The sequence below is a fragment of the Chamaea fasciata genome, unplaced genomic scaffold, assembly GCF_029207755.1.
Source record: "Chamaea fasciata isolate MVZ Bird 193981 ecotype frontalis unplaced genomic scaffold, bChaFas1.0.hap1 SCAF_2, whole genome shotgun sequence".
Classification (NCBI taxonomy): domain Eukaryota; kingdom Metazoa; phylum Chordata; class Aves; order Passeriformes; family Sylviidae; genus Chamaea; species Chamaea fasciata.
The window spans coordinates 63,937,330-63,954,647 of record NW_027094087.1 but is presented as its reverse complement, the minus strand read 5'-3'; the positions used below and the strand labels follow the sequence as shown (position 1 = coordinate 63,954,647).

The 17,318-nt window shown below is 33.3% G+C and overlaps 1 protein-coding gene across 2 annotated transcripts in view; it reads left to right on the top strand.

Moving 5' to 3' along the window:
• Nucleotides 1-14,650, top strand: part of KLHL1 (kelch like family member 1) — a 186,214-nt gene extending 171,564 nt beyond the window's left edge. For both annotated transcript variants that reach the window (XM_066176265.1, XM_066176264.1), the window contains 3 exons: nt 8,253-8,465; nt 11,440-11,611; nt 12,570-14,650. In XM_066176265.1, the coding sequence (XP_066032362.1) occupies nt 8,253-8,465; nt 11,440-11,611; nt 12,570-12,644 (460 nt within the window). In that variant the 3' untranslated portion in view covers nt 12,645-14,650. The remainder of the gene's footprint in view (nt 1-8,252; nt 8,466-11,439; nt 11,612-12,569) is intronic.
• The last annotated feature ends 2,668 nt before the right edge of the window (nt 14,651-17,318 follow it).

Here is a 17,318-nt window from a genome sequence, read left to right as displayed (position 1 = left end):
CCCAGAGATACTTTTCTTTACAGGAACAAACACCTAAGCATAGATCCTCTTAATCCAATCCAACATACTTAAAATTGGAGTTGTTTGGCAAGCCTCATCTCTCTCCCTCAATTCTGTTTCCATCCTTTTTCCTGTTTGCCTTAGACACTGATATTTTTTCATATTTTTGTTGAAAGACAGTCCAACATAAAAAAAAAAAAAAAAAAAAAAAAAAAAAAAAAAAAGCCTTTCTGGTTGTGTCCTTTAAATAATTAGTTATTATCAATTGGTAATGTCAAATTTTGTCTCTTACTTAACTGTAAAAGATAGAATTTAGATCACATTTCACATTCTATTAATTCTGCTTAAGTACTGATACTAATTGTTATTTTTAAAAAAATGCTTTTGTATATACATTTTTTTTTCGCTTCACTTCCATGCAAATTAATTTGTTACATTTTCAATTTTATTAGTTAAGTAGAGAGACTTTAATAACTATGTAGCTTTAGGAGTTTTTTAATAGTTATTTATCTATTTATATTCAGTTACAGTCATTCAGTTCCACCAATTATGCAATAATTGGATTCATTTTGTAATGGATTTTCATAAATTGGATTATTGTTTCGGCAGTGCTTTCCCTGCTATTCTCTGTTTCATTTTGAATGGGAAATACAGAAAGCTAGCCAATACAGGTGTTGACATATGCACTGTGGAATGTTTTGTTTTCAGGTCATTTAATGAGAAAACCTGGAAAGAAACTGGTGTTATTTAGATCAATATTATGCCTGCTGTAAATTGCAGTTGCTTTATTTTAATATGTCCCTTATGATAATTATGCACTATTACAAAGTAACTATAAGAAAGTTTAGCTTGTTCAACCTTAATTTTTAAGAAAAATAGCAAAATTCAAACCAAATTATTGTGAGCACAAGAAAGGTTCTCAAAGTCATCTTGTAGTTAGTCACTCACCAGGAATATGATTGCTTTGGACTGACCTTGGAGAGACAAAGGTTAATAATAATTCCACAAAGTCCTTAATAGTAGTTCAGTGTTTGGCACAAGAGAATTAGGAATACATTACATTCATATAACCACCTGCAAAACTTGATTGTATGGCTGATTACAACCTCCTCCAGAAGTTCTGCTCCTTTGGCTTTCATGCATCATATAATAAACTATCTGTGGCATTTTCTCTTAGCAGAATCATTATGGCTTATTACTAATTCAGTGCCCTGATCTGATATTTGTACTTTTGCACACAAATTTATATTTCGTACATAGGGGGTCCTATGCAGTTCAGTACCATTTAATTCAAAGTACATCATATTATCTCTTTCTCAAGCAAGATCTAACTTGTTATTTTACATCCAGCCTGTAAAATAAGAGACTCTGCACAGGTTTACTTTTTGTTCTGTGGGGCTAGGCTAGCCTTAAAAAGGTACAAACTAGATAAATATAGTCACTCTTTTAAGAGAACAGTGAAAAATCATGAAACTTTACTGTAAAGCCACTATTTTTCCTACAGTCCAAGGCAGATGCCTTTGCAGTGAGGATGCCTTCCTCTTTAGAAACTAAGAGTTGGTCGGAGACACAGCAGGTGCTAAAAACGTTGTTGATCTGCAGGGTGGGAACTTGAAGAGCCTATTTTCTCTGGCTATACTGTGGCCAGGGTCCCAGATGCTTGGACCACATTTCTATTTTGAATGCTTACTGCACATCTACATCTTTTAGTGTGTATGCCCCCACTGTGCCCTTCTCTTCATCCATCACCCATACAACAACATTTTTAGACTCTCTGGCTGTTGACTGTTGTACAGGAGGCATGACTGTAATTTGTGATAAAGTCTATCACTCAGGTTTTGTAATAAATCATTTGTCTGTAGTAAATTTTTTTTTTCTGTAAGTTTTGTAATGAATGATAAATTCTGCATAGATGTACATGTGATCTAGTATGGTATGAATTCATTTGGACAGGTATGGGTACTTCACACCAAATAGACATAGTGAGTCCTAGTACCTGGCAGAAAAAGGCAGTGGTGCCACTCCATCTAATTTAAACTTTTAAATGTAACATATGCACCAGTCTAGATGGTGGGAAACAGTGTGGATAATGCCTAGGAAAATTCACAGCCTGTTTTTCAATTGCACAGCTTCCACAATTAAGCACAAGGTTGTTTTTTTTAAAAAAAAAGCAACATTCAGAAGTCACAGTTTTCTCTCTTGTAGTAAAGACTGCAAGAGGTATTAATATATCCTATTCTAATATGGGTATTAGAATATCCCATATTCTTGATTGTGACTAAAGTTTGGCTTGTCATCATTATCTTTTGTGGGAGATGAAGTATGAGAATCCAAACCTGTCTCACACAGTACTTGGTGCCTGTATGCTGGGACTGGAGGGAAGCCCTTGTGCAGTGCTGTTGGAGCAGTCTAGAGATCCTCCCCACTCCAAAAGTAGGCATTAACTTAGATCACACACAGACGTGTCTATACAAATGCATTCCTATGTGTTCACATACTTCCTGATTTCCACATGTGTATAAATCTGAAACGGTATTTAAATATACACATCTGACTGAAATTAAAGAAAGCTAAATATTAATTTAATACTCAACTGAATATCTTTATGGGCAACATTTAGCCCTTACAACAGCTACCAAATATCTACTATGCTCAGCAGAATAGAATACCAAGACATCTACACTTTTAACTTCCTATTTTTCCAGTTTGAAACTTGATTAACTTCTGAATAACTAATTTTGGGGTAGGATAAAATTTCTTTTGACTCAGTAGACCAGCTTCTGCTAAATTTTGCATCATTGGTTGAATTTTTTGAACTGAGAAGGCTTTGTTCATTGTGAAGATCACAAGCTAATTGACCTAAGACTTTTTTGCAAGTCATCCATATAATTGCAATGCACGGATAATTTTCATACTTCAGCAAAGACTAAGAAACTGCTCAATACTATTAAATAAAGCAAGTATTAATGTGCTTTAATTCTGTTTTTTAAGGCTCAAGTATCACTTCAAACTTACATGCCATATCAGCAAAACAAGAAAATATGACCAAAACCACTATATTTCCCATCAGTGCCATTTTTTTTTCTCATAGCTTTTGTTGCTTGAGGTTTTCTTTGCTCTTATGCCTTATTGGGGATTCACTCATTCTTTTACTAATCCATTTGAACTAAGAAAAATACTGTAATTGGTGTACATAGTTACTGTCATGTAAGGAGAAAAAATAAATGTTTTAAACTGCATGATTTCTGCCCACAATCTTCTCACTAACTACAAGCAAATCAGTATATTAAGTGTGACGTAGATATTTTGCATGATGCTAAAATACAGCAGTGCGTTCTATGTCAAAAAAAAATCATGCTCTCATGTGTCTGCTTTCATCTACATCATCTACCTAACCAGACTATATCTCAAATTTGTCTGAGGAAGTAATTAGCTATTATTAATGAATTTTGTGAAACTCTGCAACAGGAAGAATAACAAGCATAGTTCAAAGACTAGCTCACCAGTTATCAGCCTTAGGAATTTTTTTTGTTGTTGTTGAAAAATTTATCTCTGTTCTTACTATGTTTTACTCTAAATATATCTTGATCTATAAATAGTTTTATAACTTAATTTGAATCCTGAGAAGTTTTTTCAGGTTCTTTTATGACAGTTTTTAATGCTGCTGCTGTTTTATAATTACGATGTTTATTAACTTCTGGTTTAATCAAACTCTTTTTTTTCCAGAAAAGCAGTTATTCTGTATCCCACTATAGTAAAAATGAGACACATATTGAAATTATTCTTCCTCAACTGTGGAAACTACAAAAAGGTGTAGATACATTTAAATATTTTGGTCAAAATATAAATAAATGGATACTGAGACAAAAAAATGGGGCAACTCCAAAGTCTAAAATTATTAAACTCACAAAGAAAATCAGTATCATAAATATTATCTCAGTCTAGCACAAATTCCATAGATTCACTAAAAATTCCTACTTAATGACAGGTTCACTGTATGGTTTTTAATAATAGAGCAAATGAAGGGCCTCATGCACATGCTGTAGTAAATGATTAATTTATAAAGACTGTTTTGCCTTACCTACTTTATTGCCTGATAAAGTCAAGAATATTTTTTACCTGGTGGAATGTGCATTGATTCAATGGCCTTGAATAGAGAATGTAGCCCATATAATTCTGATTAAAATTAAAATTGCTTGAAACAAATTCTTTCTATTAGGAAACTAAAATTTCCAATGTAGGAAGTCAAGCTTTTTTTATAGCAATATTAGCCATGCAAAGGGTGTTTTTTCTCTCAATATTTTATGTCACAGAATCATAGAATGGCTTGGGTTGGAAGGGACCTCAAAGATCATCTAGTTCCAACTTCCCTTCCATGGACAGAAACACCAGCCATTAGGTCAAGTTCCCCATCTAACTTACCAGCAGTTACTACTGATTCAATTCCAGTAACTTACTCTATGACTATATTTGTTTCCATTTTTTTTTTGGGGGGGGAGGGGTCAAATTCTATTCTTAATTTACTTCCCTACTGCTTTACCAATACATCAAGTGCCCTTTGAAGTTTACACAGAAATAAGACTTCATTAATGCTTTCCATTCACAAAATTGTATTTTCAACTTCTGCCAGTGAACTGCATTGTCTTAATCACGGCAGCATGGATAAATATCTCTCCTCTCTTATGGTCTGATTCCTAGGCCAGGTATAGACTCATTCAGCAATACAGTAGTCCAGCACTGATGAAAATTATTACTGTCCCTCAGTTCTACCAAGCAGGTATCTTTTGTGCCAGAGTAATTCTCTGCTGCTCTTTCAGACACACTGAAAGGCCAAAAAAGGGTACAAAAGGGCCTAAGCTAAAGACTGGATGAAGTCTTTGATATTCACAGTGAAAGAATTTTGAAAGGGAAAACCTCATTAAGAAATGCGGCAAGGGCATGATTCAACTGGTTTCACAACCCATACCCACCTCACATCAAAGGCACTCTGGTCTTTTGAGGTTGGCTTGTCAAACTGAATTTAAAACCGGCTTTTCTGAGTAGTTATCAAAGGTTTGTAATGACAGAACTGAGATAAATACTTTTGATTCAGCTGGTCATGATTTCTCATAATGTTTCCTACTTTGAAACCTCTACTTCATTTTTCTAGCCAATTATACTTATAGTTATGAATATATGAATCTTCAGGCCTCTCTCTCCATCTTAGTAAAAGAAGTGACAAAACCCTGAAAAGACAGAAGAGGCTGAGCTTGGCCTATTTTCATATCTATGTGCAGTGTCTGAATCAGCTGAAATGTAGACCATTTAGGAATAGAAATCTATAATATCTGCACAGGCAGAATTTTCATTCTGGAGATAAAAGTGCTAGTACTGGATGCTTTCTTTTCCTTGCTGATCTTTCTCTCTAAGCAGAGATATATGATTATTATTTTTATGATAATTCTAGTTTGGATGGGATGCACCATGAAGAGTAATTTAGCTAATTCAGAGAAATGCATTATATTTCTCCCTGTAGAACTTTTATTACAAATTTTTGCCAAGCTAGACAAAGATGAAAAAATTGTTTGATTTGAAGTCATCTAACAACATAGTACCCTAAGCTCTAAAAAAGGAAGTAAGACTATTAAATAAATTTAATTATAAGTATTTCAAAAGTTTCAGAGAGCTTTACAGTATCCTGAATATTCAGTGCTTGTTGCAGTTGTTCCCCAGTCATTTTGGGCCTGTGTGAACATAGATTTGGTAATTTGACTGAAGACTGGAAGCAGTTTCTGACTGAATTGTTCAAGCTCAGCCACAACCAGAGCTTTAAAACAATTACTTCATTTCCAACTTTCACTTGTCTAAACTATTTTTATTTCACCTTTGTGAAGATAAAAAAAAAAAAAAAGAAAAATTATTAATGATTTCTTAGAGAGAAGAGATTGAAACATAATCAAACTCTAAAATGTTAGTTCAAAAATATGATTTTGAAAATGATTTTTTTTCTGAATAGCAGAGAGCATTTTAGCAACAGACTAGATGGTCCCAATCATTGGCCAAGTTTTGTCAGCTACTTATGAACAGCATAACATTTGATGTCTTTTTACCAGCAATTCAAGAGCGCCTTCAGCTATATTTTATTAGCTGACTTAATTGCAACAGAAGAATGAGAAAGTACATTTCACTCTCAGTGTGCAAATATCAGCTTATTGATTGATTTCGGTCGAAAGACAATGGAATAAATAAGAACTTTTCGTGGCAGAAGAAATATCAGAGCGGTGGGGATTTTGACTAGGGGTACACAAGATTATTTGCACCGAAGTCTGCAGAAGAGTTAGTTTGTTCTTTGCATTTTTTTTAATGGTGTTCAGTGTTTATGTGTCCAAATATCTACTTAGAAATATATTTGAAAATCTCAGAAGTGTTAATCATGTTTATATTTTTGGGGATCAATTCACTTACTGACATGTAGTTGGTCTACTGACATTTAAATTGCTTCAGGGTTCCAGCAGTCATTGTTTTTTTCTAGTGGTTTTCTACTGTACTATTTTCCATATCCCTCAGCCTGGAAGGAATGTCAACATACCTTAAATGTCACATAAAATGTCTTATCACTGTCTATGGGTAGCTGAAGCAAGTCACATCTTTGAAAATAAAGATAACATCCTTGCAGACACTTATTTGTAAATGTTTATATTTACATTTATATTACCGTAAATGTTTTTGGTCACATGATTAAATATTTTTTAGTGCTGTTCTTTAGACTCAGCTGGTTACTCTGAGCATAACAGCAAGTTAGACACTGTAGACATCCACAGATTAACACAATGAGGTGCGTTAATACTGATTTCATCTATAGATATCTGATAATCATGAATAAAGTTCAATGTATTAGGTCTGGATCCAAAAAAATAATTGTGAAAAGTATATTTGCTTTAGTATCTCGCGTAGAGGAGTATGGGTTCTCCTGGGTGCTTTAGAGCACAGGTATGTCTGTCAGGCACTACCAAAATGTTCTCAGGCTTCAGTGACATATTTAGTGGTTGTTCAACACTTCTTTATTCATCAGCATCCATTCCAATGAAATGTAATAGCAAATGCACATTTAAATGGCTCTGAATTCATGGAGTGCTTAGGACAGTAAAAGCTTCCAAATGAGTAATTGCTTTACAGAGACAGCTTTCACATCCTAAATTGCTTAGTGGTTGGACTTTAAAATAGCCTGTGTTTCTATTAGTTAATCTCCAGGCACTGTATAAAAGGCAACAGACTGCAAAAAGATTCATACAGAATGAATACAGCAGGGTGTTAGGGGAAAAGAACAATCAGAGCTATTTCCTCCTGGGACTAATTATAAAGAGTAGAATGAAACAAGTTTCTTGCCTGCAGATACTTACAAACACAACAACTTTTTTTGTTAAGACACAATTTTATCATTTCAAGTTTAAAATACTCTTCAGAAGTTGTCCATGACTTTCCAAGATAACCCTAACCTCATAAAACATTCTGATGAAGAAAAACAACACACCGTGCTTGGGGGTTATAATTTTCTTGCAAAGTAGACATGTTGCTGTTAATGTGGGTAAGAATTTTCTTCAGCATAAGCAAGGGCCTTGAAACTGAGGTAGTACTTTCTAAAAATCCATGTTTAAAACAGAACATGATAGTCCTATCTTCGATGCATTTCATATTTGATCTCTACTATATTCTAAGTGTAAAATTCATGCTGAATATTGATAGATTTTTTAATGTGGAATTTGTTAAATATCAGATCTAGTTTTCCATGTTGTTTGTGCTTCTTAATACTTTGATGCACAGCAAAAACACAAACCATAATAAATGGATAGTGTATTTATTTGTCTGGATTGCCAGTTATAAATTTTCACTTCCACTTCCATCTCACAGATGATGAGCTTAGGCAGCAACCCTGCTTACATGATTTTTAAACCTTTAGAGACAAATGTATATGTCATTTTTGGTGCTCTTGACTGTATATGCAGTAATGAAAGAATGAAAACATTCATTAGCAGAAAGAAATATCTTTCTCTTCAGGTGGACAAAACACTAAATAACACGTTGGTTTGGTAATAATATTGAAAACATCTGTGTTTGTTCACTTTATGAGAGGCACATGATTTAAAAATATATATTTCCTTTTTTCTATTTTCTGATATCAGATTAAAAAAAAAAGCCCAGATACTCATTGTTTTTATTTCTGCAATTCTGAGCTCTTGTTTTCTCAAAATTTTTATTTATGTGGACTTTCTTAGGTTATATTCAGTTGGAGGTCGGGATGGAAGTTCATGTTTAAGTTCAATGGAATATTATGATCCTCACACCAACAAATGGAATATGTGTGCTCCTATGTGTAAGAGAAGAGGAGGTGTAGGAGTGGCTACTTGTGATGGTTTTCTTTATGCAGTTGGAGGTCATGATGCTCCTGCTTCTAATCACTGTTCTCGACTGCTGGACTACGTGGAAAGGTATCAAACTATATATGCATTTTTTAAACACAAAATAGTATCTGGTAGCATTATTTTTTTTTTTTTTTAGCTATGTGGTGGTAACATTAAACAGATGTCTAGATAATGGTAGAAAAGTCTCATTAGTACTTACTTGAAAAATTCTGTAATGGTTTGTGAAAGACAATTTCTTTGAAACTTATTGTCATCACTTTTTATTCACAGTACTATTATATATTACCACAAACACAAAAATCCACTCTTTTCACATCCCATTTAAGTAATTTTAGGACACTGTATTATACATTGCAGTGTCACAAACTAAAAATTTTAGAGATAAACATTTTTCCTTGAAATAATTTTAAAACTAGTGGACTCCACTGAAGTGTGAAAAAACTCTCATGGTCCTTGCAGTGATTGATTAGTTTATAAGATGGCTGAAATGTTTTTTTAGTGTGTCTGGATTTTATTTGAAAACAATGCATTATTTTCAAAAAATAAAAGCCCCTCAATATCTCAGGAAAACAAAGAATAGGAAGCGATGAGGAAATCTATTATCCTGATTTATTTTATATCTCTCTGAAAGTTTTTCCTTCTGTAAACATCAAAAGCTTGCTTTTTACCTAAGTCTCTTCTTCTTCAGGAATGAGTCTGCTTCAGTCATTTCGTCATTCCGATGCAGCCTGGTAGGATGTGCTTTATTCCAGTAGCAATATGCTCCTGGGAGACTGTCAAACCAGACATAACATTTTAAAATTTATTTTTGAGATTATGCAAATATAGTGGCAGCAAATACATTTTTTTTAATGCTACTGCTAAAATCCTGCTCAATAGTAATTAAACATTCCTGTTTATTCTGTTCTAAGGTTGCTGCAATTTTAAAGGACTTCTGGATTCAAGCATTCTGAAATAAAATAGTAGTTATGTTTCACTCATCTTCACAAGCTGGCAAAGTGCAATCTTCTAGTCCTTTTTAAAGGCAAAACAACTACTTTCTTAATAAAAATGAAAAAAATTTCAAGATATTTTGGCAGATTTCATAAAGCAGCTTTCTTTTTCAAATGTTACTCACAACTTGACAGATGCTAGAAAACATAGTAATTTGACCTATAGTTTTTTCCCCTTCTTCTCACCTTGATTTCAAAATTGATTTCTTTCACATTCAGGAGTTTTTATAATAACCCTGCTCAACCTGGGGCATACCTAGTTATTATAAAGATGAGATATACACTTGCTTCTGGCAGCAAAAAGGATGTAGGCAATCTCAAGTATTTTCCTGGCAATTACAAAACCAACAAGTTCTTGTGCAGTTCTATTTTGTCGACAGAATTGTGTTGTAAGGACTCATTTTAGCCTTGCATACCTGTTTATTGGAAGAAGAAGAAAAGAAAAGAGGACCAATGACAATGTCAGTTTTATTGTTTTCCAGCTTTAGTTTTTGTATCTCCTCACCTTGGCCCTTGTAATTTAAGAGCAGTGCATGAAGGAGTGTATTAAACATTTATTACCTTTAGGCAGGCAAAGATACCATGCACACCGATGCATTTAACTGGATGGGAAACTGTTTCGGCTAGAGGCATATGATGCTGTTGTTGAAAAACTCACACAGTCTTTGAAAAAACTCCATTAAAAATGTAGGGATTTTAGCTTGTTACATGTTCATTTCCCTTCCACATATTCAAGAAATTTTTGCAGTATTTTCCTCTGAAGTTAGGAAAGAGATTTATTAAATATGTAGATATTTGACATCTTATTTTCTGATAAGTCCTCCAAATGCTAGGGTTAGCAGCTAGCAGACTAGTAGATTTTTTTCTTAAAATGTGTTTGCCTCTCAAGGACAATATAAACAAGGCTACAGACAATTCTTTTATTGTCCAAATTTAAAGGTATATTTATGAACCAAAACACTGTAGCATTGCTGTTTTGGTGCTTGTATTTAAATAAATATATTTATAAAATATTAATTGTTCAAATATGTAGGACTTCAAACAGTATCCCCAGAAGTTTCTTATTGATAATATGACTTACCAGAATATTTACATGCTTAAGCAAATTAATAAAATCAGACCAGGGATTTGTAGACTAAAACTGCTGATTTTCTCCACTGATCACATGATTCTTTTACATAGTAGACTTGCTTAAGGACAGATGAAATTAATTTTATTATAGTGTGATACACTATTCTGTTTTAGTAATATTTGACATCTAAAAATTAGGTATCAAGTGTAACCTAATACTCCAGACATCCTTGATAACAAACTATCAAAAGATAATTAATTTCTGGTTTATGCATGTCCAAAAGAGTAACAACGGAATGACTTCTGAAATGAAACAATTTTACCTTATTAAGAAACATCTAAATTAAAACCTAGGGTAAATATTTAATTTTTAATTGCAGTCATGAAAATGGATTTTTCCCTCAGTTTTAAAAATTCAATGGTGATTATGTTCTAAAGGCAGTATTACTTTCTTTACTTGAGCAAATATCAGGAGATACTAACTCTAATGCAATTAAGCATTAGAATACATAGGGGGGTTTTTAAAATTGCATAGTATAATTTCAGAAGTTAAAATATTGTGAAATTTAATCTTAGAAATAATATTTCTAATATTTTTATATGCTACACGAAATACTCTGCTTTACATGTATACATAACATAAATGAAATTTATACACCCATCTATTCAAATATTGTTCATATATCTTTCTCAGATCTCTTCATGACATACTATCCTACAAATGCCTTCATCTATTCTAGAAGGTTAGGTGAGCAAAAAGTTTCTAATCAACAGCTAGAGGGTTGAATTTGGAACACAATAAATCTGTATCTTTTCTTTTTGCTGTTAGGCAGAATTTTTTTGGATAGGATACTAAAGGTTAGGGTTTTTTTCTTTTCGCCCAGAAAATAAGAACTATATTCAAGTGAAAATCAACATAAATTGATGCTTGTCTTCTCTCCACATATCCAGTTTCAATTTTCATTTTCTTTGCTCAGGTATGACCCAAAAACTGATACATGGACAATGGTGGCTCCACTGAGTATGCCTCGAGATGCTGTTGGTGTTTGTCTCCTTGGTGACAAATTATATGCAGTAGGTGGCTATGATGGTCAATCATACCTGAACACTATGGAAGCATATGACCCTCAAACTAATGAATGGACACAGGTAATTTTAAAGGTTATTTTATATATACACGTGTGCACACGCACATATACACACGTATTTGTATGAATTAGCTGTTGTAGTTTTCTTTAAACTTAGTGCAGAAAGGTGCATACTTCAAAATCATGATCTTATCCTCAAATAAGCATTTAAAATAGGTGAGATACATTATACTCAAGAATGCCTATTTCTTTTTATGATTTCAAGAGGGAGCTTCTGTTTACAAGCTTAAATGTAGACACAATGCTTTAAAGTTAGTGCAGAAGCCTGTCTTTTTAATCTACTATGAATTAATGAGAAGAGCATTTTTATGATGTCCTGTAGGAGATAAGAAATTAATTTGGAAAGATTCTTTTCTCAAAACCACGAGTTCATGTTAAAATCTGATAATAAACATGCTTGGACAGGTAGTTAGGAGATATGTAAACAATGTTATGATTCATCCAGTTCCACTAATTACAGTGTGTTGTTACAAGTATATAAGCTGCCTCTACTGTGATAGTTTCAGCAAGATTTAGTCCCCTAAAAATCTTAATCCTTGTCTTGTCTTAAATACTGTTTAAAATTGCCAAACATATCCTAAAGGACACTTGAACCTAATTAGGAACACTGGAACCATACATTTTTGTATTGGTAGCTTTCACCTTGCCTCAAGGACTAAAGTGGAAGCATCAGCCACAGTCTACAGAATATAGAAACCCATTGCATATCAATGGTTCACAAAATTGATGACAACTCTAAAATTAATTCCTGCTTTCTGTTTTCACACTTTCAAATGAAAGATGTCAGGTGTGAGTAAGCAATTTTAAATTACAACAGTTGAGTAATGTGGGTTTTATTTATTTTTAGCAATTTATACTCCCATTAGTTCTGACCATTTTAAAATAATGTTGACACAGCACTTTGACAATGTTTTCATGGCTTTTTCCCATTCAGTTAATTTGTGTCTGTTTTTCTGCAGATGGCTTCCTTAAATATTGGAAGAGCTGGTGCCTGTGTTGTAGTCATCAAACATGACTTTGTCAGCACTGCTTAGAATTTTACTGACTGTGAAATGATTATTTTTCTATGAGACAAAGAGAATAATAACTTCACGAGAACAAGGATTTACACAGTGAATACACTGTTGACCACAAACTTGGAGAAGTTTGGAAGTGACAAAGATTAAGTATTTATGGCCTATATAATCATAAAACTGTTCACAGTCAGTGAACAAGAAAAAAGCCCCCAGACTACTGTAGGCGTAAATATGTGAATGTAGAGTAGTAAGTTCAGGTATTGTTCTCAGAAATGTGTCCTGAAGAACTGGATTATCATAGGAAATTCACAATAAGAGCAGAAAGGAATTAAAGAACAATTTTCATGGCCGCAAGAGAACTCCAGAAACATGAAGGTGTATTTAATCAATTTTAAACTGTGTTTTTTAAAGAGAACAGTGGATAGTAATATAATTTTTTTGCTGTTCAGGTCTTGTCTTCAAATGGGTCATGGTCTCTTTTAAATGAGCAGTTTGACTTTACTGAAAGGAAGAGGTCAAATGGTCTGGATATTCATAGCAACTGAGCTGTGACTCTAGAATAGGAAGAAACACAAAACTAAAAGTAGACTTTTGTGGTATCTACAGGTTGTACCTACTCACCAGTGTTAATGCATCTTATAAATGGGTCTGTTGAGGGGAAAGCCTGTGTGTTTAATCAACTAATATGTAAAACAGTCCTGTGGCTGCACTGTGGCTTTGTTGAAAATATGGGAGTCAAAGAAACAGTTACCTAATTCTTTCTTAATCTTATATTCAAGTCAAGCATGTGGGCTCTAACCTCATTGTTTGATGCATCTAATGCATGTTGGAAGCTCATGACAAGCTGGAAAATTGATCCCCTTATTTCCCTGCATCATGTTAATGGATGAACTGTGACAAGAACAGTCTGTAGAGCTTCTTCTAACATTTCAAGAGGGAGAAAAACCCCAGATTTTATTTCTTTTTGACGCTTGTACATACACAGTTTTGCCTGCTTAGAGATGCCAATTTATGACTTTCCACTTATGACTGAGAATAACTGCAAGTCAGGAAATCAGAACAAATTCAAGTGGAGTAAGGAAAACTAGACCATTTGATCTAATAAAGTTCACATGGGAAATATCCTAGTGTCATCTGTGCTTCCCTTTAGGGTTGATAATTTCTGCCAGTAATGATAGTTTGAGCTTTTGCTTTGGCAGTAGCTTTGATGCTGATGCTTTCTATTTGCTCAGCTGAATCAGTTGGAACCTAAGGCCGTTACTGGAATATGAAATTCTGCTATTCAGGGATGCACAGCTTCTGGGAACAGGGCACCAAATCTGCTGCTCTAAAGCCTTGCTGATCCTATAGGAAACATTTCATGGCCCAAAAGCAGTAACCCCAAAATCCTCTATTACTAGCAATTTTGAGAGAGAATTCTGGTTGCACTAAAATGAGCTGTCTTAATGGAAACTTCTGCAATTATTTGAGATTAAAAAATACATAGAGTTTCCATCTTGGGACATTTAATTTGAAGATGTGTCTTTCCTTCTGACAGCATCAGTATGCATGGAGGTCTTTGTTTACTGATGTAAGCTGAATTGCAATTCTGAAGCCTAAATATATGGATTTAAATCTTTTAAATATTTCTCTGTCTTAATTTGGAATCAGCTGAAAACACTTCAGTGTTAATTTTCCACAGCCAGTTGCCTTTTGAATTGCAATTAGTCTTTCACAAACAAGCATGTGAATTTTCCTCCAGCTACAACAAGTTGTTGAATAAAAAATGTCACCTCTAAAGATTTTGCTTCACATAAACACAAGTTTTGGAGACCAAATGGAGAAGATTCTAGAATTTTCAGTGTAATTAAATACAGACATTGGCATTCAGTTCTCCTACAGAGATAGCTAAAGAACTTAGAAATTGAATTTTAATTCTATTCCTAGAAGTTTATAATGATTTCATTGTATTCATACGTAATAGAAGTATTATTGCTCTACCTGTACACTGATCTTCAAAACTGGATTATTCCTATTAATTTCATTCTGTTGCAAATTTCTTCTAGATGCCTTCATCATTATTTTTCTCCATTTATCTTCAATTTCTTTTTTGATTCACAATTTCCTTTTCCATATTTTCAATTTGATTTTATTTTAACAAAATGATTCTCATGTGAAATTTTTCAGACTATTCCACTTCTCTTATTCTGAAAGAATAAAATTAGTATTTGTATTATTTTGATTATGTAAAATCTAGCCACAATAAGAATCAATATTGGTTTTCATATTCTTTTTATACAATGGCTACAAATTTCTTCTAAAGAGAATTTATTAAGAACTTTTTTTTCCTTACCATTATGTTTACTTTTACTAAAAGTAATAATAGTTTTACCTTTGTTTTCAAAGGGAATATATTTAAATTTAAGTACTATATAATTGTAGCCTTGATTTCTGTGGTTCACTAAGGGTTTTTTTATATTTACAGTTTTTTATTATTGACCATGATGGATGCTAGAAATATAATCCTTATTAGGAAATATCTACATATAAAAATGTCAATTAATAGTTATTTTTTAGTGGAGCTCTTTAGCATTGACATTATGTGATCCAATTTTATAGAAAAGTTTTACATTGTTGTCAAAGTCACAAATAATGTAAGAATATTGTTGCATTGGCTTTGATTGCAATTGTTCAATAATTATTTTAATATATGTTCTTGCAATCAAAATACTGATATTGCTTATAAATCAGAAGTAAATAAAAAATACTTTTACATATAGAACAAACTTTTTATTCATATGAAACTTGTCCAACTATTAAGACAATTTTAAGATGCTTTCAGGGAGCTGTCTGCCTCATAATTTTACTCTGCTGAGCTAATATTAATTGATGTAAGGGAACCATTTTGACACAGGCAAAGGATCATTTCCTTGAGTACCATTCTCTTCTATAGAAATGTGCCATCAATTGACCATTATTTTAAAAGTACTTAAGTTAAAATATATCTAGACAGCTCTATATATTATTCAGATACTTTCAATATATTTAAAATGCCCACATAAATTCCCTTAAATATGTTTATGTCTTAAATATTTTCTATTACTTGAATAAAAGTAAATCACAAAATAAATTTGAGGTTATGCAAGTTTTAATAGTTCAGACCTTGATGTCCATAAGCAAACACCAGAAATTGTGCACTGTGATTATGAATGAAATACAATTTTTCCACAAGAGAATTTACATTCTGGAAAACTTTCCTTATTATTTTGCCAACAATGAGCTGGGGAAAACAAAATGTGACCTATGTTTTCTATGAATTTGCATTTGTTATTTCATGAGGAATAAATTGAGAAGGCATTTCCACAAAGGCTTCATAAAAGCTCTTGTAACTGTTATCAAACGGCAGTAATAGATTGCATCATTTCAGTTCTTGAAATATCAAATTATTAGAATTTTTGCATTTACTGGACCAAGAAAATGTGCATATGCGAAGTAATGCAGGCTCACTGCCAGCCCAGAATGTCAATATGTTAAAGTGACTCTAGATATATTTCTTTAAAAACAGATTATCCATTAAGTACATCTGTTCTAACTTAAATGAGAATGCATAAAATGTTCAGCAGAATAATTATTCTTCAGCATTATTCTAAATCCAGTGTAAAGCTGCTCAAATTGGCATAACCTTGCAATTCATTGCAAATTTCCTCATTATAGTTCTGCTTCATAGTTCATGGGGACTGGGTACACTGCAGGACAGAAAAACCACTGAAAATCGTTAAATCAGCAAAAGTTTGATTTCCATGTGCAGGACTCCAGCTGTCAGACATTAAACCATTAAGAAAATTACTAGCGCAGGTAGGAATTGTTGTGACAGGGAACAATACAGCTTCGAATCACTGACTATTCACAGCTTCACCTTGGGGAGTCTGTGCAGCTGCCAAAGTCATCACCCACTCAGGGTTGCAAAAGTAGTCAAAGCTGAGATATAAGCAATTTACACTTCCCTCATCCCATATTTTCCCAAATTTCCCATGACGACATGATGCTTAAAAAATGCACGACAATTAAAACAATGATTATGATGATAATAAATCCCCTCTTGCAGAAGCCTAGTACTCCTCAAAATTAGGTTTGTGAACCAGGTTCACATTCATTCTTCTTTGCTTAGGTGGCCTAGGTTGTGTCATAAGTCTGGGGACATCTTTAGTGAACTCTTTCTAATGTGTCCATCAAAACTATTGAAAGAGGGCTGCCTTTGACGGCCTCCACTGAGAAATGATCCAAAGGTGAGATGTTTCCATTAAATAGTCACCCCGACATAATTGTCTGATACCATATGAGATGCCCAAAATTATCTAAGTCATCCACACTGGGCTGGCACATATGACGCAGATGAAGTTATGGAGTGGTAACGGAAGTTTGAATGGGCTTTAAAGTGTCCTAGATGGTATTAGATACCTTTTTTTGTAGGCAAATAGAATCCATGATCCCTCATATATATATATATATATATATATATATATATATATACATATTTTATGTATGCATATGCACCCAGTGCCACTAATTATTTGAAGCTATTCTCTTACAACCCACCTGTGTGATGGGACAGGCTGAATTTAAAACTATTTTACCTCAGATTGCTTAAGCTTGAAAATATTAACCTAGATTGTCCAATGAATGATACAAATAGTGAACATAGGTGTGATATCC